Genomic DNA, 23085 nt, shown 5'->3' on the forward strand with positions numbered 1-23085 from the left:
TGGAAGTATCGATCTGCTGGAGGGCAGGAAGGCCCTGCAGAGGGACCTGGACAGGCTGGACCAATGGGCCAGGGCCAACTGTATGAGATTCAACAAGGGTCAGTGCTGGGTCCTGCACTTGGGTCACAACAACCCCATGCAACGCTACAGGCTGGGGGAGGAGTGGCTGGAGAGCTGTCTGGCAGAAAAGGACCTGGGGGTGTTGGTTGACAGCCAGCTGAATATGAGCCAGCAGTGTGCTCAGGTGGCCAAGAAGGCCAATGGCATCCTGGCTTGTATCAGGAATAGTGAGGCCAGCAGGACCAGGGAGGTGATACTGCCCCTGTACTCGGCGTTGGTGAGGCCGCACCTCGAGTACTGTGTTCAGTTTTGGGCCCCTCACTACAAGAAGGACATCAAGGTGCTCAAGTGTCTCCAAAGAAGGGCGACGAAGTTGGTGAAGGGTCTAGAGCACAAGTCTTATGAGGAGCAGCTGAGGGAGCTGGGGCTGTTTAGTCTGGAGAAGAGGAGGCTGAGGGGAGACCTTATCGCTCTCTACAACTACCTGAAAGGAGGTTGTAGTGAGGTGGGGGTTGGTCTCTTCTCCCAAGTAACAAGCAACAGGACGAGAGGAAATGGCCTCAAGTTGCACCAGGGGAGGTTTAGATTGGATATTAGGAAAAACTTCTTCACCAAAAGGGTAGTCAGGCATTGGAACAGGCTGCCCAGGGAAGTGGTTGAGTCTCCATCCCTGGAGGTATTTAAAAGACGGGTAGACGTGATGCTTGAGGACATGGTTTAGTGGTGGACTTGGCAGTGATACGTTAACGGTTGGACTCGATGATCTTAAGGGTCTTTTCCAACCTTAACGATTCTATGAAAAGAGTAGAAAACTCAAGTGTTTTTGATCATATCGTTAACACTTGTTTTTTCCCCCCACTCTACACCAACGGAAGTCACTTCAGAATGTTTACTAATGTTCACCGCTAGTTGTAACAGTCCGATTTCAAAATCCCCATATTCTGTGTTGAAATCACTTGTTCCTTTACTTATACAACAATTAAACCTCAGCTTTTCCACAGGCTCATAGAGTCCCGACACTCACAGCACAATCCTCAAAGAAATTTTGAAGTAATTTGTTTACATTTCTTAGTTCATCACCCATGTTCAGTCTTTCTTACGTCACCAGGCAGGCCCTACCTAGCATGACCAAGAACTGCATAGGCAGGACCAGGCTCTCCAAGGCCAAATAGCACTGGGCCACACGTTTTCCTTTTAGGTATAAAAAAAATGTAAAACTTAAGTGACCTTGCCTATGAATGACTCCAGTCTTGCCCTCAATACAACAAACTAGGGAATTCAATTACTAATACAAGACAGGTGTTTGAGTTCGAACCCAGGAATGGGGAAGATAAGTAAACCACATTTTAAATTAGCCAACCACCGTTGGGTGGGAGGTGGTGGGAGGGGAAATGGTTCCAGATGTTACAATGCCCTCAAAGCAAGAAGCTGAAATGTGTAAGAATACAGAAAACTTGTGCTTAAGTGTACAACAGCAGAAGAAATCACAGAACAAGATGAAAATATATCTATATCTTTACTAAATTCTCTTTTGAATACAAAATGTCTGTTGTATTGGATAAGGCAATAGCGTTCATGTTTTCGTTGTATAAATATGTGCAAAATAATCTTTTTATAGTTTTAAAAAATAAATTAGTGTTCTGTTCTCTTCTTGTTGTCCTTCCTTATCTTTTTGCTCTTTCCTGCTTGTTTAGATGATTCTTCCTGAAATGAAAAACAAGCATTTCAAAATTTAATCAACATTCTTACATACCGTGAGCATTCTCTCAAGGTCACCCATGAGAATTATTTTTAATATGAACACTGGGATTTATTGAAGTTTTCAGTTGTATAATACTTAACCACTCAGTTTCATTAATTTGTCTGCTCATCTTGCTATTTAGAAACTTCTGCCTTCAGCAATAAAATTATAGACATAGCTATGCCAACAGATGTATATAATGTAAAAATAATGTAAGCCATTTCTGCTCAAGGAAAAGGTTACCAGCATAGGAATACATCTACACTATACTGCAAAACTGCTTCTAGTGTGGATGTGGCCTTATCAAGAGACATACTGCACACCAGTACATTAAAACCATTTCCCTAAGTGAAACAAACCTACACTGGGACAAAATTTCACCAGTCTTGCTGGATCAACATTGTAATGTACAGCTTACTCTGACTGCCAGTTCTGAAAAACAAGTTTTTCTTCAGTAGGCATTCATTGCAAGCACTCCCCAAAATGGTGAAGGAATCTGTCACTATATATGACAGAATCTGGGACATTTTAATCTTCTACCTCTTGCACACAGGAGGGAAATGGACCCTAACAGAATATTTGAATTCTGCTATTCTGAAGAGAGTTAAGTAAAACACTTTTTCCAAGAGCCACATCTATGGTACTAGAATAATAATTACCGTAAATTCCATCTGTTATTTTTCTGATGGACACTGGTAACAAAACATGTTTGTTAATACACAATAAAGAAATGCAGTCTGATTTAAGTCATTAAAAATAGAAAGGAAAAATGCTTAAAAGTCTTGTTAGTTTCCTTTTATTTTATGAGCAATGCTTTCCAATAAGAGAACACTGATAAACTGCCAAGAAAGTAAATCGATAAGTATATACAAGCACGTCTAAAATGCAAAAAGCAAATAATTGAAAAGTGCAGGGGCTGGAATGGGGAAGAATGCTCAGCTTTCAGCCACAACAATCTTAGATACTTTCACATAAAAAGGAAAACTGACAGTTGCATACATTTTCAAGTATCCATTAGTAATTATTTCCTACTGTCTTAAACTTTCTATTGTTAGCAATTACATACTATAATGTACATCGACATATCTAATATGCTGTTCTGAGGATGAAGAGAAGAAATGTTGAAAACCAAGAACATTAGACGATTAAATGACCTAAGTCCCTTAAGAAGTAAAATGCCATTTAAAGACATTTGGAACCTTGTCTCCTGAGCTCCCTTGAAACATTTTCCCTTAATCATTTCTGTAACAGTTAATGTTACTTTGTTTGAATTCTCCTAGTCTAGATTTTTTTTAAATGGTGTCTATTATCTGTAATTCTGAAAGCTTCTTTACGTCTAAAAAAGTTTTCAGTTTTTAAAATGCCTACTAGTTACAGTGATTCCCAAGCTCAGTCTGCCACACACTACAACTGGTGCCACAGGTAAGCATGAAAAGCAGCAGCAGCTTCCAGTTTTCTGCACACACAGAAAAAGGCATTTCCCCTTCCCATTCTCCCCCAACCCTCAGATTTGCGTTCTGGACCAATGTCCTCAACGGCTGCCACCCTTCCCTTGTACACCTCACACTTACAAACCAGCTCACTAACTTCTTTGGAAGTTCTTCCAGAGTCTTTGCAGTGATCCTATGCATACTATTAGTGCATCAAAGCAACCAGAGGATGACACAGGTAGTAGTACTTTTCTTCTGGCTTCACCTAACAGTGACAATTTACACAAGTTCACATACAAATGCCTTCATTCCAAGTGGCAGAAACTTACCACTGAATGTACGTAGTTGTATTCCACAAGTACATTTCTTGCACAATTGTTTATATGTTTAAAACGATCCGGTCCTAGGAGAATACCTCCATACCAGCGGGACACCACAACTAACACGTTGTGGACGTTCAAAATCTGTTTGAAAGAAAAGAAAAAAGAAAGAAAGAAAAGTTATTATTTTTTACTTGAACTAGTTTTACTGATGACACCTATTTTAAACATAGAAAAAGTCTACTATCTTGCATTTTTATGAAGAACTTACAGTCAGGTCTGTGTCACACATATGTTGTTATCAGAGGGTAATAAATAATAACAAGTCAGCAGTTGTGGTAAGTTTCCCTCTCCAAGCTCCTACCCAAAGGTAAATTCAAAGTAAAGTGAGTCAATATATCCCTCAGCAAGAGCACAAAGCTATATCATGTGCACTACAGTTGCTCATTTGTGTGTCAAAGGCTTCAGGCATTACTTAAAGGGAAAATTACTGAGTTGCATTTATTATTCTTTGATATGATGAATTATTATTTCCAGGGAACCTCTGTCACTCAGCAGATTGTCTATCCACATTTCTGGAAGTGTTGGTGGATGAGGCTAGTAACAGCCAGGGGACAGGCATACACATGGATACCTAAAATGCCATAAGCTAGCACTGTTGCCATGTGCAGGACGTAGCAACAGCACCTGGATAATCCATAAACACCTCTGCATTTTCCAGGTTTGAGTCTTAGTCCCTTACAAGCAAGCAGTTGCTTTCTGAATTCAAAAAGGCATATATAAAGTTCACACAACATGAAATAATTGTATTAGCAATTAGGATTGAAAGGAACTAAACAACCTTTATATAGCTTTAAGACTGTGAGTAACAAAATCAAGTACAGAGTTAAACAGAAAGTGATCATTTCTTTTACTGCAATTAAAGGCAAGAAGCATGGAAGGCCTTCAAAAACTTTACTCTTCACAAAATCTAAACGTGACTTGAAAACTAGCATTTATTCCGCTTACAGCAATTCTGTGCTCAAGATCTCCCCATCACCAGCAAACACTAGTAACACAGGGAATGCCAACTAAGTATCAGAGAGAAACACAAATCTTGTCAAAATATAAGGTAGACATTACTGCATGGAAATGTGTAGTGACAATCACCAGTTAGCATTTTTGCTCAAATTAGTCTTGCATGATTAGTGACCATGATCCTGAATCTGTCCCTCAAACTAAGGCATCTGAAGTCTCTGTGGAAGGTCTTCACTTATAAACAGCTTTCTCGCAAGTCCTGCGCAGTACTACACTAATGCACACAGATGGCTCGGAGCCAGACAGAGCAAACACAGCTTTATTTGCACAAGGCTGAGCAAAAACACTGTGGTCTGCAAGATATCAGGGTGGTTTGGTGGAAGTGAAAAAAATCCCTTAAGAGCTAGCTATCAATAAAGCATGTTAACAACCACACATTATCTCCACTAAGGAGAAAAATACATATATTTGGCTAATTTGAACAATACTATTAGAAGATTCTATCATTGTTTGTGAAAACAGAAATATTCTTAAAATTTTAAGGAAATTATATAAATTTTCTACTCTACATTTACACATTGGCCATAAAGTCTATGTATAGCAACTGTTCACAGTAAACAGGATGCCAAACATAGTTGGGAAATTTTTTAACTCTAACTTTAAGTTCGAAAGAATTAAGCTAAAAAAGAGTTTCTTGTAACCGGAAAGTGCTATCTTGACTGAAGTACTAGGTTTATCTGAAATGAGATAAGATTTCTATTGCAAAAGAAGAACTATAAGTACAGCAACAATAAGTGTATTAAACCACCTAATTTTCATGCCCATATGTGACAAGTGCTTACAACAGAAAAACTACAAGACCTGTGAACATCTAGAAATCACCCCATAAATGATTTTAATCTTTTCTTACAGGTGAAAATTGCACTTTTCTGATCGCTACAGCAGTACTCTTCCAAAACAAAAATATTCCCAGCAACTAGGATGGAGAGCAACTAGGATGGAGAGAGATGATCTGTATGATTTAAACACATTCACATTTGAAAGGGGAAACTTCATGTCACTTTCTACACTGGGTTTTTATGGAATGTTAAGTGCGTAGACACTGTAAGTCTCACAACTTTCAAAAGTATACATTAACATGCTGAGAAAAAGCTGATAAGCTCAGAACAAATTGAGGTACAGTAACTGCAAAGTTGTTTCTTTACATTATTTTTATTACAATAGTGTTTTCACAATTACCACATGCACTTGCATATATTACATAAAGGAAGTTTTCCTTCCCAAGTCAGGTTTGAGTTACTTAGGAAGTTTCAAAAAGTCATAAATGAAAAATGTCAAAGTATTTCCATCAATTATATTTTTTTCAGAAGAAAAAAAGCTTCAAAGCAAAAAAAACAGCTTTAAAACAGTCTCCAGGAATAAGAGTATAACACATTAAGCAACAGAACATGCAAGCAAGCAAAGGACGGGAAAAGAAAAGCCTGGTTGTGAAGGGGACATCAATCTAAAAATCAAAATTAAAAACAGTAATTAGTGTGCTGATACAGCTAAGTGACTTGAGGCGCTGCATAAGATGTACCCAGCTGATCCATGTAGTTATGATACTTTATTTATGGTTTTACGAGGGCTTGCATCATGCCAGTGAATCAAAATTTATCAATCTCAATTCACATTTAGTAGAAACTTTGCCGAGGGAATATTATTTCAACACTTGAAAACTAAAATATATGTGAGTATGAGGGCCAAGGACCCAGAACTGGAAACAGCACAAAGAAACAGATTAAATGATCAAAACAATTTAACTCCTTCACTCCCACTACCTTTTGCATTTGAAGCTCTACTCTGCAAGGTCAAATGTAAGTGTCTTTTTATTACGAATATTTGAGGAAACTGAATGAAAGGCTGTGCATAGGTCAGCTGTACATTCTGTCTATAAGCTTCTTCCAGTCTTCATTTTCTGTATACCTTGCACCACATAGTAAGCAGAGGAATCAAAACTTATTTCTCTTTTAAACCATTCAAACTATTACTACCACCTATGAAACACAACTTGCTTCTATGATCCAAGACTTGGAAATCCCAATTTACTACACACATGCAACAGTCTGTGTTTTTTCTTTCACCTTTAAGAAAGTAATCATCTATTTGGCTAAGAGCAGAGCGAGAATTAAAATAACCTTCTACAAGTTTATTTACATTGTAGTGATTTTTAAAATCTGTTCAAGACTTCCAGAAGTCAAAGATTAATTTCTATAACCTGCATAAGATGAAGAAGACGTCCACCTGCTGCTGTTTCCCCATCATCTTCACAATCCTGTAAGAATGTCTGCTTATCTTCACAGTATATTCTTAAAAAGAACAAAAAGGAAAAAAAAAAAAAAAGTGAACATAAACTAGATTCAAAAAATGTCAATCAAGTAACATTTTGACATGATTAATGAAGTCTCAGGGATCTCTCATATGCATGTGTATCAATTCTACCTCCCTACTACGGACATTTACATGAAAACAGGATGAGGCTTAGGGTAAACCACAAATATTTATCTGTAGTGTAGAACAAGTTTTGAGAAGCTTTTAAATAGACTTTAGCTACTTCAGGTTAACTCCAGACTCATTACCAGTATAAAGTCCCTAATAAGAAAAATCCTTAGGTTTTTAGCCTAATAATTACACCTAGCTGAAACCAACTCTATCAGATACAGGTTCAAATTATGGTACACACCCACAAGTTGGAAGAACTCACACAAAAATATTATGAATAATTAGGTAGGTTTATATTTCAGCAGCAGCATAAAACTATTACTGAAATTCACCTTCAGATTCTCCATGCCATCTCCTTCCTCAGGGGGCATTCCAAGAAACTTCGGGGTGTATTGTTTTATACAAAGGTCTAATTTTCCAGAAGCAATGCTCAAAGGTCTATTGTTTGTTACCAGTTGATTTCATAACTTCCGAACTTAGTTAATACACACGTGACACAATGACAAAGAGGCTTGTGGTACTAGATGACAAATATGAAGCAATAAGTATGTTTCTGTTGCTTTTTTGAAATGTATTTAGACAGTATGAGTGAAAGAAGCTAGATCAGCAGCAGCAGCAACAGAAAGCCCCTCTTTACAGAAACCTTTTACTTCGGTAGACTTTTTGGTAAAGTAAGCTTTCACTTTGTTCTCATTTCATGTTTCATTAGGATCATGCCAGGACATATATGAATGGATCAGTGTCAATACATGCTTTTTCAGATGACTGGTTCCTATAGTAATGAAAGGGGCTCCTTTTACTGTCACTTACATTGCTCAGAAAACCTACATCATTATCTGGACTAAGACCAATTCATTTCATGTAAGCTATGTTCACAAGAGTTGCCAGAAACAGACCATTGCCAAACTCATTTTTACCTGTTTCTCATCTTCCCTGAAGTTTCTTGTATTTCAGCTGTAATTTCATATGCCAGATGTCTGCATCAGGCTTTCTGTTTCAGCTCTTATTTCAACTAAAAATTTTCAGCTATTTTGAAATATAAGGTTGGGGGAAAAAAAAAAGTTACTTTGCCCAAGTAAAAACACATTTAGTTCAGGATGATGTAGCCCTTCCATGCTCACACATACTACACAAAGTATAACAACACATGTTCAAATCCATTTTTAGTCTTTTTTTATTTCTAATGCTGCTTTACTATATTAACATATTTCCTACTACATGTTCTACTTTCTTGACCTCAAATTCAAAACGAAGCCTAAAACCTTTACCATACAAATAAGAAACCTACTCCCATAAAGATTTAAAAGCAAGGAACTTCTTTGATAGATGTTACTTTTCTCATGCCCTGCACTCATTCGTCAAAGAACACTGAAAAAAAAAACCCAAAACCAAACCACTACTCATATCTCACCTGTATGCGTATATGTTGTGGGTAGCACTTGCAATTTTCTTATTCTCATACAGTTTTTCAAGAACTCTCTTTACCTTTAAAAAAACAGAAATAAGCTTACTTTTACAACAGGGATTTCATACACACCATCTCAGCATCACTGCTAAACAAACATCTCCTTCTTAGTACTATAATGAAACAGTTTTACACTTTGACATAAAATGAATTAAATATTGTTGTGATTTAACCCCAGCTGGCAACTAAGCACCACACAGCCACTCGCTCACTGTCCTCCCTCCCCGGTAAAAAAAAAAAAAAAAAAAAAAGTAAAACTTGTGAGTTGAGATAAAGACAGTTTAATAGGACAGCAGAGAAAGAAAAAATCATAATAATAATGATAAAAGAATACACAAAAGAAGCGATGCACAATGCAATTGCTCACCACCTGCCGACAGATGCCCCGAGCAGCGATCGCTGCCCCTCAGCCAACTCCCCCCAGTTTATATACTGAGCATGACGTCATACGGTATGGAATAGCCCTTTGGCCAGTCTGGGTCAGCTGTCCTGGCTGTGCCCCCTCCCAGCTTCTTGTGCACCTGGCAGAGCATGGGAAGCTGAAAAGTCCTTGACTAGTGTAAAGTCTACTCAGCAACCACCAAAACATCAGTGTGTTATCAACATTATTCTCTTACTAAATCCAAAACACAGCACTATACCCGCTACTACGAAGAAAATTAACCCTATCCCAGCCGAATCAGTATCAGTGTAATAACTCAAGAAGCAGCTTCTCAGTACTCTCATGCGAGTTTCAACTCATTTTTCTGGGATACTGGAAACAGCTATTCCTTGAATTTGTACATTGTGTACATTCATGTTATTGCTGAAGACGTAGAAGTGTCGAATTGCTTTACTAAACAAGGGAGATGGTAAGATCTAGAAAACATTTTTAATTGGTATTAAGAATCAGTTACACCTGCTTACTTTTAACTATAACATTAAGCTGGAATATAACACAACTAGAGATGCATTTTCCCATTACACACTGCTTTTACCTATTTCACAAAGAAATGTGATGTTTAGAAAGCTCTGCTACATTTTGAGTTTTTCTGTTTTCCTCAAACATACTTTTTTTCAGAGTTTCCATTTCACAGAAAGAATAATAATAAAAAAAAAATGTTCTATTATGGGTCTGAAAGTGCCAGTATGTCCCAGAAAACAGCTATTCCCACCATTTCCATCTCTCTGCTCTTAAGAAGTACCAAATTCAAAATATTTATCAATATTCATTCATTTTCTGTTTCTCATTAAACAAGCTAGCAATTGTTCAATGCTTTCCAATTTGGTCCAGCAAAAAGGAGAGCTTTGATCAAGACACTGTTCTAGTACATAATACAAAATTAATATTACTTTGAGCAAAACATTAATGAAGTTGAGAAAGCTTGGGAAAACATGCTTGGCAAGTAAATTGCCTTCCACTGCATGTCTCTCAGGAGTAATCAATATACATATTTATTATCTGTCTTAGCTATACTGTGCTATTTCCAATTCTTCTGGAAGAAATTCAACTTACAAAAATCACCTCAAATATAAGATACCTCAATTAAAAAGCCTCCTATTATGAACACTTCAGACACCTGTTTTCTCCCTTTTTTTACCCTAAAGGGGAATACTGAAGAAAGACAACTTATATTACTTAATACACTTTCATAAATACATTTCAATACATGGACTTAGGGTACAAAGCATATGAAATGATCATCACCTTTGACATTAGTTATTTGTCAGCTACCAGGCTCCTGAAAACATACCTTAAAGATTCATTATGTGTCTGTATTAGCAATAAACCTCCAAGACACACATCTTACAGCTAAGCAATAGTTTATCCTTTTTCCTGTTGTAGCTCCTGAGCCTTTTTCTCCTGTTCCCCTCTCTGTTATTCCTGCTTTAGGGAATTAAGGGATGTAATTCTCTACATGTCAATGAGGCACCTGCTCATAAAAGACACAAGATGCTTAAACAACAGATCAGTTCTTAGTCCCACCATACTAAATCAATGTCAAGTCCAAGAACCGCATACATTTTAAACTTCAGAATAAGCCAAATTGAGACAAGGAAAAGCAATGGTACCAAATACAGCCTGCTACCTGAAATATGCCTATCACTTTCTTTCCCTCATAAGGTTTATGGTAACATATTCTATTACGTAAGTAACTACAGTATTACTCTGGCTATCATTATTGAAAACTACACTAGAAGTTAAGTTCCACTATTAAAAATACTCAACAAAGAAATTTACACAGCAATCTGTGCACTGTCTTAAAATATCGATAAATATCATTGCAGCATATAGATTACACAGATAAATTATTATGGGCACACACTAACCTCTTCAGCTGGTAAAGAAGCTAGCTTTCACTACAGGCCCAGTGTTTACCCTATTCCTCACCTCCTTTGACTTTCTTTCAGAAAAATGAGTCCAACCACAATAAAGCTTCTCTGCAGTCTGAAGGCCAATCACCTCACACCGTACAGCAAGACTCTGTGAAACAAGATGGATTTGACACTTGGGGAATTGCTCTATCTTTATGCTAACCACATACCAAGAAGCCTTGACTGGAAATTCCTAGGTTTACTGAGTATATGTTGTCTTTAAAAGAAGTCATAAAAGAAGAAATTAAGAATGTCTTTGCATGCGAGAGGGAAATTAGTAACCTGCTTTAAGTGAGTACTAGTTCTTGACACAGACCTGGCCTTTTGGAAACCCATGTCTGTCGGTACAGACTTCCTCATAAGTAAGAACAATCTTACTCATACATCATGATCAAAAAGCAAGAGTTTTTTTAAAATGAGAAAAGGACATTAAGCTAATGAGTCCAATTTCTTCCCTTTCTAAAGCAACACAGTTCATCGGCACTCACAGTTCATAAGGACTGAGCACAGCTAAGAAAGCCCCTGAAGTGCAGTGCTACTTTAATGAAAATGGTAATGTACTGAGTATTTTAAAACACTGAGTTATTCCACATTAACCTAATGAATAAAATTACTTTCACTTTAGAAGCAGTAAAAGAAGAGCTCAAAAAAGCTGAAAGTGTGTTCAAAAAAGTTCTAGTTTTATCTAGATAGAGAAAAATAAGATAGATGACAAGATAGATGTGAAAAGCACAGCACATTTTTGAAGGTGTAAAAATAAAATTAGTAATAACTTTTTTCCTCAAACACATAAGCTGCTGAAGCTTACCAGAGATCTGCCAGCAAACATAATATATATAATATATATAAAAGAATCAGTTAAAGAAGATACAGCTGTAGCACAAAAACCTAAATGAACGTACAGTATTTATGAACTTAAAAGGTCAGGCAAGGATGATATAGCGGAGCCTAACCACAGAATAAGGTTAAGCAAGCTGATAAAATGAACAGAAACAAGTCAGCAAAACCAGATCATATTTATTTAAAAGTTCAAAGGGAATTGGAGTATGCAGCAGTTGAACTACAGCTAAGATATCTAACCTACCAGTTAAAACCGTTTCTGCAGCAGAAGGTGACTGATGCGATACCGACATCTCAAAAGTACTCCAGCAAGGATGTAAGGAACTAAAGACCAACAAGTCTTATGTCCATACTAAGCAAACTAATGGAGGTGAAGTAAAACCGAAAAAAAAAAAACACAGACAGCTTAAAACTTTACAGCTTTTGTATAGAGAAATATGCCTCAAAACTCTGTCAATCTGTCAACATTCTTTCAGAGTCACGGAGCATGTAGTTGATATACCTTACCTAGAATTTCAAAAAGCATTTGACAAGATCCCTTACCAAAAATTCTTAAAGTAAAAGCTAGAACTGGATAAAAGGAAAGAGGAAAATCCTCTCAAGGTTCAACTCTCAGTTAATGAGAAGAAAAGATGAGTAGATCAGTAGTTTCCACGCTAAACAGGGATGATCAAAGGAGACTGGTGTTAATAGATGCAAAGTGACATACAAAGCGAGTCCAAACCAGTTATTAGCATTTGCAAAAAGAGACCTTGGGGTTATAACAGACATTTCTATCAAAACACCACTCAGTGCTCAGTAGAGGTCAAAAAAGTAAACTGAAAGATATTACTAGGAAAAGAATATGGAAAACAGAAAAACTCTTTACACCACTCTATAAATCCTTGGAGTGATTACATCTTGTTGTGTATTGTTCTAGTCTGCCTCTTAAAGAGGTTAAAGCATACATTACATGTACAGAACAGCCTACATCTACAAAGCACCAAAATAGCCTGGGGGTCTTCAGCCTGGAAAACAGAAAACTAAGGTCTATAAAATACGATAGATGTCTATAAAAATCCAAACGGCATAGAGAAATTGGAGAGGTGCAACAAACAAAGTTATGAGTGACTGATTCACAGCAAACACAGGAAGGCATATTTTCATACAATGTTGTTGATTCTGAAAGTTAATTCTGGTGCAAGAAGCAACTGGACAAATTCCACAGAGGCTAAAAAAATCAGTAATATTAAACACAAGGATACTTTCTTTACCTTGTGTTAAACTGCTGAAAGAGAGGATGCATGATAGGAAACAAAATGTAGCAGCCCTTTTCTAGCACTCTGTCTAGGTCTACATTCACCACTGATTCCAGTAAGAGACAGGAACTAGTGCAGACATTTTTTTCTATAGTTGTAGGTAAATACAACTCTAGAAGCATGCTTACCCCTCTCACTTAGGTCTAGATAAAGGTTTACTCATGCATTATCCAATTCTATTTTTCAATAGAACTCCTTTCTGAAGGAGGGAAAACATTCCTAAACTCATTTCAGTTCATTTTCCAAGTACCACAGGGCAGACTCAGTAGCTTCCAAATATCGTATGATAAACTTGCCAACATCCAAAAGTCAAATTTTGATGTTCCCATTCTCTTACATCTAATACACTTAATGGTAAAGAACAGCAGGAAGCACTGCAGAGCTGATATTTAGAGCTATTTAGCTGATAGGGAAAGCAAGAAACTGACAACTACTCAGACAACATGAGCACACAAAGATGCAAAGACAGACAGACATATTCAGCTAATGCCAAGTATTTCAGTAATATTTTGTCAAGCTCAAACTGCAGACAAGAAGAGTAGAATTGATCTGTACTAACTTGTCTGGGTGTCACCACAGGAGCCAGATGTGCCTGGAAAGTACTCCTTCGATCTGTGATTGGGTTTCCATGATGTATGGATGGCAGTTCTTCATCTACTGATCGCAAACAAGGAAGTGTTTGTTTTCTTTTAAGGGTACTGAAACAATGTATATGGCTATATAAGTAAAGAATGTCTCAACTTTAAAAAAGGGATTTGTTAAAGTTAAGTACACAAGATGACGTACCACCAAAAATATGTTGGGTTTTTTATGATTGTTATTAATCTTTATTATAATTTTAATGTTATTGATTTTACTGAAAAGCCAAGTAGAAAACCAGAATTTTAAGGTCTCTCTCTTCTAGAATACTTCATCAGAATTAACAAGGACGTATTTTTTACCTTCTTGACTTTCAGATGTAATGTAATTTAACATTTTAATTGGATCTTCCTGAATGGGCTCATAGTCTAGGAGAAAATCATCTCCGTCATCTTCATCAACTTCTTCACTGGTTTTCTTAATATCTGGTTCTATTAAGATACAAATAGTAGAATTTATTATACATTTTTTTTTGTGAGACAAGTAAGACGAAATTTCAAATTCTTTTTCTCAAAAATCTCTGCCTTTTCAGTTCAAATCAGTTTGCCATTAAGAATTGCGAAATTCAGAATAGTAACATTAATTACAAGAAAACCCAGAAATTCTTAGTCCAGTATTAACTAAAATCTTACTTAGAATTAGGAATACAATACTCATGCTATGGGATCCTTGCATAATATCTTCTGTTTCAGTACTAATTAACAGTATTTCTAAGAAGAAAAGAAAAATAATGCTTAAGATTTCCATTAAACATTTACAATGCTACCATTAATTTAACCTGAATTTAGAGATCAAAATAGTCTGATATGTCACAAGAACTCCAGTCATTTATCGGTCTTTTGGGGAAAAGTGTAGAGCTGTTGTTCAATGCTGCTTCATGAGGTTATAAAATCATTATATTTGAAACATCTCTCTGGGCATGTTTCAAGCACTCTGGGATTCCAAAAATCCTATCTTCCTTCATGCATAGGACATACAAAAAATAATAGTCAAGAGCAACAGAGTAAATATCACACACAGTTAGTGCTCTGGCAACTGGATTTAGAGAGAATCTACCATGCAGACAAGTTAATATATCACAATCTTATTTCCTGTTTAGAGGACTTATGATGTGGTGATGATGCAGTATTTTCAATAAAAAAGCAGAGGGGTGATAGAGCGTGTCCAAAAGGCTTAGAAAAATCATTACATGTATTAAGTAGAAGGCACAAGGTTGCTGTCGAAATACCCAACATCATCAGTACAATTTTCACTTCTCAGTATCCACTCCTTTAGTCATGTCAACAAAAAATGACTTTTTAAATGTCTGTAGCAACAAAATGCACAGTTTATTGAAAAACTAAAACTGGACCTTATCATGAGGAAGCACTGAGAATACACATTTTTCTTCCTCTTCAGTCTTTTATTCCTCACAGGACTAAGCTAACATCCATGACATAGAAAAATAGTTCTATTTTCTTTTGCCACAAGTGTGTGCATGCATGCATGCATGTTACTCATGCATTTTATAGCAGTTTAGCATTTTAATGCACAAAAAAAAAAAACCACAAAAAAAACCCCACTACTTTTTGAAAGAACAACTGTGAATTTACACAAACTCTATCACTATAAGAGTAGCAGCAGAAGAATCACTGCAACTTGAGTGATGATGTACTTCTCATCCCAATACAGTAAAATGCAATTAAGATGGAATACTTGGTCATTTGGCTCCATATTCCACTGAAGCTTATCTTCTCTTGACGCTAATTCCTATCCTCCAAGAGTGCACTCAACACCAGAAATTAATTACCGATATGAACTATTCCTTTGCACAACAGAGGACAATGCACGATGTATCTGTGAGCAGCACTCTGCTTTCATGCAAGTAATTTAATTCCTGGGAGAACTGAGGACCTTGTTCTAGTTCACTGAGGCCAGCTCCTTCCTTTGCTTTCCTACTGCTTTTTAAAAAGGGAAGCTATCACTGTAAAACAATAAGCCATGACACTGGAGACTGTTTTCTGTTATTTAGATCCAATACAAAACTGGGCATAAAGGTTTAACTTGTAATGAAATCTTACTTTGCAGTTGAACAAGAAGTAAACTGAAAAACCCGTGTATTTTCTGAAGTACCTGGATCTGATGACTGTGCCTTTTCTATCAGAACTTCTCGTATCTTCTCCACCCACAAATAAAGTATACTTTCACCAAGGTTCTGCCTGGAAGTTAAAACACACAGTGAATGAAGAATCATTTTTGTGGATTTCACTTGGAAAGTACCCCAAAGAACATACAGATTTCAGACATGCAAAAATAGAACATTATAATCTAGTGAGATAAAGAGCTTAGACAGGCTTGTGAAAAGCTCTGTCTCAGCAGTTCACTGGGTGAAACTCATGGTATCTGCATCATTATATACTTGCTTTGTGGCTGCCTTTTTTTTTTTTCTTTTTAAACAGTAAAAACACCAATGCTGGAGAAAAATAGGCAACTGACAGAAACTTTCTGACCGCTAAAGAAAGGGAAAGCAACTGCGAGAAGAGTAAGTTGGACAGTCCTCAGTATTTTCAAAAGAACACTAAGCCAGGATGTCTAGCCTTAGAGCTTGCTCAGGATCGGTTTTCTCTACAAAAAGTACCATACTGCCAGTGATGAGCTCCTTCAGCCACTCTGTGGCTGGAGGGGACTCTTTCCCTTCATGTTTGGGAGGGGGGCTCTTCCTTGGAACAGCGTGACTTCTCTTCCCCCTCAAGTAGTCAGTGCACACACAGCAGAGGTTGATCTTGGTGGACTGTGACAGTAGGTCAGTGGCAGTAGACACAGTGGAGCGTTGGACTTACATGCTACGGTTTGGGTAACAAGCAGTCCTATAGGACAGGGAGGTAAGGATTTAGGTCTAGGAGTCCTTAGTCAGGGGCACAGGTCTGTACTAAGGTACTGGGGGAGGATGGGATGAACACGTTTTTTGTGTGCATAATGAGAGTTAAGAAATGCTGCCTTAATGTGCAGCAGGACCCAAACAATCAAAAATATATTTAAAATGGTATCCTGAAAAGTTGTCTTTGTAATTATATTTTAATGTTTATGAACTGTGCATGTTTGTCTCAAAAACAAAACTAAAGATTTAGAGCTGTGGGTTTCTCACTAATTTTATTCTTACTGCCACCATCTGGAGCACCACATACCAGTGACAGAATCACATTTTTTAAATCTTACTTTGCTTAATGTATATAGCACTATTCCTGAATGCAATAAGAAATTCAAACAAATATACATATTTTAAGAAAAATATTCAAGCAAACCCAAGGAATTTATAACCTTGTAGCTCTGTCTTCAAAATCTGGACAGACTCCAGAACAATTCAATGCCCTGATTTCATGTTGCTTCTTATCATACAGAAGCACTGCTTTAATACATGAAGAACTGTATTTGTTTTAATGATGGCATGAGAGAGATTAGACAACGAATAAGATTTCTCTGTTATATGCAAGGAAACAGCAATTTCTTCAGCTACAACCCAATTTCAGTTTCTGCCTATTCACGAATTACAATTACTCTCAAAGGTTACCTTTCTATGTTGCTATTTTTCTTTCACTTCTGTCTAAGTCATGAAACAAAGCTTTGTATTGAATAAAAGTCTTACCAGAAAAATATCTGGAGAAAAAAAAAATCCAAATATTTGCTACTATTCTTAACTTCCAAGAACTTTGTGTCTCCCAAAACAGACTTGCGATCTCTAATTATCTGTTTTTTCCAACTCCTTGAGAAGACAGTGACGGACAGCATAGTTCATACTGTTTTAGAATTCAGAACTAAGCAATTTAGATCAGTAGGGACTTGAAACCTGGTAAAACACACATTATAAATGATGCACAGTACCTCTGTTTACCTGACAGCTATTTAGCCATTGGATAGATAAAGGGCTTTCACAAACACTGTGCACATCAGTGACTACTCCAGAAGGTTGTTAAACAGTCTAAAGTGACGTATATGGCCTAAAGTACAAATGCATTCATTTCCTGCTGAACAACAAAAAGGAGAGGAGACCAGAGAGGGTTCTGAACAGCAACTGATATAGACAGAACGGAGCTGCAAGGGACTGATCTAACCAGCACAGCTTAACAGCCTACAAGACTGCAGGTGGAAAGAAAAGGGGAAAAAAAAAAACCAAACGCTTCACAACCATGCTATTTCTCCTCACAGTCCTCAGGTGGCAACTTGCGCCAGATGCTCAGAACATTTGAAGAACCACCTACAGCAGCTCTACCTCTAGCAGAGACTCCAGCAAATCCTATTGATCTGGACAGAGTTAAGGACAATCTCTGTACTTTTTGCTCCACTGAATAACTGTGATTAATATGATCCCATAGAACTTTTCACTTAAAATTCTTGTGCATTTTTAACACTTCAAATTCAATTTAACTTGCTTAAATTATCTGTTGCTTAATTAGATAAGAAACCCAGTTAATCAAAGTAACTGAGTAATTGGATAAAAAACCCTCATGCAAGCTAAGTGCTCTCTTCCTTATTTTATGGCATTAAAAACCATTCCTTATGTAAAATGTTCAGATTTCAATATTTTGTGCATGACTGTGCTTCCTTATGACATATTTTCATTTCATTTAGTTTATGTTATCTTTGGGATCTGAAAGAATTAAATAAACCATATAAAATTACTACATTTACTACCCCAATTTCACAGCAATTCAAAAACATGTAATCTGAGTATTACTAGATGTTCTGTTTATTCTCATGCATTCATTATGCATTGTTGTTGTTAGCTGCACACTGTGATAATAAACAGTCCGCTATGTTACAGATTCTAGTTAATAGATTCTACACGTGTTTAATTTGTTTTAAAACCTACTTATCCCTTAGCTATCATTTAAGAAAAACTGTTTTGCCACTTACGCTCTAAGACACGAACAAATGCTTTCACATCCTGTGGTTTAATATTCAAATGCAGAATAGATGGAGAAATCTCATACTTCATAGTACCAATGCATAAGCAATCTCACAGATTTTAAAAGAGAGTCAAAATGAAGACTTCTATCCTTACAGAACACCAGGTCTAAGCAATATAAAATAAATTTGTCAGAGTTTAACACAATTTGTTCTTGCAAAATGCTTAGTAAATACACGGCATCTTTAACTGTTAGATTTATAAAAGAAACTTGCTGGTTTATGGCTATTGCAGCAATCACTTCACAAGTACTAGTTCATGCAGGTACTTCAAAAGAATACATTGAGCAGGGCATGAAATTGAAAATACATTGTCGCCTTTTACTATATTCCACAGTCTCCAACTTACACATATATTTCTTCCAAGCTATTTGCTAGTTCCATATAATCTTGTCCTCGAAGCCAAGGGGCACTAGAATGAAAAGAAATGCAATGAAAATTGTGCCCATACACTGATTCCAACATCTAAATGAACATTCATTTTAAAATAAATGTGATAAACACCTTGAAAATAAAACACTGTCAATCATTCCCACTTAACAAGATTCCAGTTGTAAATATCCTGATAAAAACATGGTCACCCAGTTCTCCTTCAAGACTCCTAACTTAAGCTGCCTTTTCTTACCTCAGGTAAGAAAGCTGGACTCATTTTTCATGGTAGGCCATTGTCACTCCAGAGTCACCTTACATATTATTAGTTTACCTTTCCAACTCCTTCAGCACCATAGTACCTATTATACTTAGAATGACCGTTCAGTTCCGTACCTGTATCCTCCTGGTCTCACGTTAAACTATAAACTTTGCCTCAAGTTTACCAGCACTATTTTGTATTGCCTTGTCAATACTGCTGACTAAAACTCAGTAGATATGCTGTGTGTCATGCCCTGCACGTCCCTCTGTCATCCAAATCAGGGACCTGGCTTATGCGTCTCTATTCCCGTCTTATTTACATGTCAGGAGACAAGGGGAGAGCAGGGAAGGAAAACAAGACGACAGCACATGCCATGGCTCCATCCCAACAAGAGTCAGTGCTCCAATGAAAAGCATGCCTTACAATCTGAAACAAGGATCCAGACAAGAGGGGTACACCCAAGGAGGCGATGGGACGTCACTGTCCAGCACCACAGGCAGCAGCCACCATACCTCCACAGTCTAATTGCTGCCTTGCCACAAAATAATGCCGCAAGAATTAAGAATTGAGGGAAGAGAGCAAACTGTCATAGGGAGCTCCATGAGTCTAACTCAGGAGAAAGAAGAGAATATTCCTGCTAGGAACATCCCCCATCCCCAGTATAGTTTAATTCAAGGAGTAATCTTAATTAAACTTCAACTTACACTGTAAACAATTAACAGTGGTAATTCAGAAAAGAAATACAAATGTTTGAAAGAAAACTTGACTTACTTCAGCTGATAAATAGGTGGTTCTGCAGTTGGATATCCTGGCGGCAAAATCACCTGAAATAAATTCAGGATAAGTATTCACTGGACTACTCCTCTCAGCTAGCTGAGCTTTACTGATGGACTCTGATGTCGAGCACTGGGACTACAATCAGTGTTACAAATGAAGAAAATAGTTGGCTACGTTGTTACAGAATGACAAGAAAACCTGAATATCTATATTTAGGATTCCAGTAATGGTAATGCATACAAATATTATATTTCATGGTGCAATTTTTGCAGATGAAGTGTCATGCAAAATAAAGTGCAGAAGAAATTTGAAAGGAGCTGCATACATGGTTACTGGACTTATTTAAGTGGCACTGCACTTCCATAAGTAGACACTTCAATGTTTCTTCCACTAAGTAAACATTGTTTTCAGTTCCGTAAACATAAAGTAGCAAGTTACTCAGTTAAGTTGATCCGAATTTCATTTTGTCTCCACACTTTCCAGAAAGTAAATCTAGAAGCAATTTCAGCAGATTCACTGAGGTGTCCTACACAAAGCCAATGTAAAAAATACTTTAAAAATTAGTCTTTGGAGAATAACACTGAAATTAGTTTTTGTCAGATATGGAATTAGGATATGTAGCTACTGAAAACGTCACGTGCACATTGACGCATTACAGGAACAATGCCTGAAAAGTCTGTCACGGATTCCAATCCAAAAGCTCCTTAATCCATCTGAGTAGATAATGAATCCTATTTAAAAGGGTTTCACGCAAGCACAAGATTTTGCCTGCATCAGTCCAGCTGCAAATTATGTGCCAAACTCCTTACCACCATTATACCTGCAGACAGAGGGTCCATTTTGGTTGATCCAGACAATCATTAATCCTAATGCAATAGATTTTTTCATCTTCATCAACAACACACCAATCTTCACCATATATGGATGAAAGGGCTTCAATTTCATCAATCTAGGAAAAACGTTATGCAAAAATAAATAAACCCCCCCAAAGCCCACAACCTTGTGGGCCAATCTGTTTTACGTCTTGCTCTTCTACAGCTTATTTATGAATGTGATGAGACTCGGGATACCGGAGGGCCATAAATATCGGGGATCCAATCCTGATTCACGACAGAAGTAAACTTTGCTCAGTTATTCCATACGTGCGCCAGCCTTTGCATTTCTGTGGACACTCCTGTAACTCTCAGCAGTGCCAAGGCGAGTAAAGCGACACGGGGCCGCTACACCACCTCCCTGCAGCTCCCAACCGCTGCCACTCCCAGCTGGGTCATCCCTCAGCAAGAGAAAAACCCCAAGGCCGTGGCACTAGTTTTTACTAAGACTGAATAAATTTATCCAGCAAATTCCCGTAAAAACCGGACGGCCACCTTTCCACCTAGAAATCAGACAACTGAAACGGCTTTCCAGCGCAGGTGTGCAGTCACCCCTTGGTGCCTGAACGGACACTCGGGCAGCACGGCGGCCCACACAGCTCCTCACAAGGCCGGGCTTCACCAGAAGCCACCGATCGCCACGGCTTTCGACGCGGTGCTCGCACCGCCTGCCCGAGGACGCCGCGGCGCGGCCCGGCCCGGCCCGGCCCGGCCCAGCCCGGCGGGACCGCGCCAGCCCGCGCTGCCCGCAGCCCTCCTCGCCCCCACCGCCGCTCACTTGCTGCTGGGCCGTTTCCGCGTCGCTCGCTGCCATCGGTGCCGGAGGGGAGGCAGGGAGGAAGGAAGGGCGGGCGGCTGTGTGCCCATGCGCCGACGGGGGAGTTTGCGCGGTAGTGGCGGCGAGGCCGCCTGCCCTTCCCTCCGCCAGCACCCCCTCCCCGCCGGCGGGCGGGCTCCTGCCCAGCGCTTCTGGGTCGGGCGGGTGTAAGGAGTCGGTGTCCGTGCGGGTCGCCGCGGGGCTCGTCCCGTCCCGTCCCCCTTTGGCCGGTGTGCCCGGGCGGTTGCTGTTGCGTCCCGGCTGGCGAGGGGATCGAAAGGGCAGAGGCGGCCGCAGCGGGGGGCTCACAGGCTCCTAACGGGAGAGCCGGGCCCTGCTCGCCCGCCCGCAGGGCAGGGCCCAAGGCGAGCTGGCGAAGCGTCCGCGGTGCGAGGCGCTCCCGTAGGCCTCGCCGCCCTGCCCCGTGGCTCCGGTTCTCGCGGGGCTGGCCGTGCTTGCCCTGCTCGGCGCAGCCCTCGCCACCTTCCCTTCTGCGGCCCGTGTTTCTTAGGTACGGTGTACCTGAGAGCAGGACTCTCCCGTGGCCCAGGCAGGCCTTCAGAGACCAGAGCACAGCTACATCCGAGCTTCACTTCCAATTAACTATGCGAGCAGTCCCTCTTTCTACTCTTTTCATCCCCGGTGCCCCGCAATGATGTTCCCTGGAACCACCCTTGCGCATTTCTGAAAGAATGAGGGATCATGAGCGATCGCTTCCTTTCTAGCTTAGGTTTAATCGCTGGCCCGAGTAAAAGAAACATAACATATTCATACAGTAAGTACCCCAAATAACTAGGTCAAGATATAGCATTAAATCGTTACAACATCTACTTCTGTCATGCATTGACAGGGAATCACAGTTACACTTGTCAGGTGCTATTCTCACCTTATTCATGACATCCTATTTTAAAAATGAAGTGTATAAGCAGTTATATTTCAGCGATGATTCAGCAGATGCAGTCATTTTTACCTTGCATTTATGTCATTCAAAATGAGTGACTGGCATTCTTATAACTACATAATTTCCTCTAAGAGGATTGAAGAAAAATCATGAAGTGTTCCATGCGGTTTCCACTACAGTTATAGAAATGCAGTTCATTTATTTAACATTGACAAGTTTTACGTATCTCTTTTAAAGACAGCACTGATCAGCAAAGATCTCTTTTTGCTTGAGTGCGAAGTATGGGTGTCACCTTTTTTGCAGTTCGCAGGTCATGCGTTTTCTTCCAATGTGTTTTCATAATGACTTAGTTGTGAAGAATTCAAGGCAAGCTTTGTTTTCCCCTTTCTCAAAAGCTGGGAGAATCTGCACCTGCTCTGGAGGACAGGATTAGAGTTCAGAATGATTCTGACAAACAGAGGACACGTTCTAAAAACAAAAAAACAGCAACAAAAAACCCA

At 38.6% G+C, this 23085-nt stretch overlaps 1 protein-coding gene across 3 annotated transcripts; it reads right to left on the reverse strand.

The window, feature by feature from the left end:
* Positions 1 to 1557: 1557 nt before the first annotated feature.
* Positions 1558 to 21960, reverse strand: IMPACT (impact RWD domain protein). 3 transcript variants are annotated; one of them, XM_087754831.1, is made up of 11 exons: positions 21646 to 21960; positions 20816 to 20944; positions 19990 to 20042; positions 18937 to 18999; positions 15759 to 15844; positions 13949 to 14077; positions 13567 to 13664; positions 8461 to 8534; positions 6826 to 6916; positions 3561 to 3695; positions 1558 to 1764 (listed from the first exon to the last, which is right to left on the reverse strand). In XM_087754831.1, the coding sequence occupies exons 1-11, from the start codon at positions 21679 to 21681 to the stop codon at positions 1693 to 1695; spliced, it is 966 nt and encodes a 321-aa protein (XP_087610957.1). In that variant the 5' UTR covers positions 21682 to 21960; the 3' UTR covers positions 1558 to 1692. The 3 variants fall into 3 exon arrangements, with proteins under 3 accessions (XP_087610957.1, XP_087610948.1, XP_087610939.1); XM_087754822.1 differs by having other exon boundaries at positions 20805 to 20944; positions 21646 to 21784; XM_087754813.1 differs by having other exon boundaries at positions 13567 to 13661; positions 21646 to 21782.
* Between the last annotated feature and the right edge of the window lie 1125 nt (positions 21961 to 23085).

Source organism: Nipponia nippon, unplaced genomic scaffold (genome assembly GCF_047370975.1).
Source record: "Nipponia nippon isolate SJK-2023a ecotype South Korea unplaced genomic scaffold, ASM4737097v1 scaffold_1, whole genome shotgun sequence".
NCBI lineage: Eukaryota > Metazoa > Chordata > Aves > Pelecaniformes > Threskiornithidae > Nipponia > Nipponia nippon.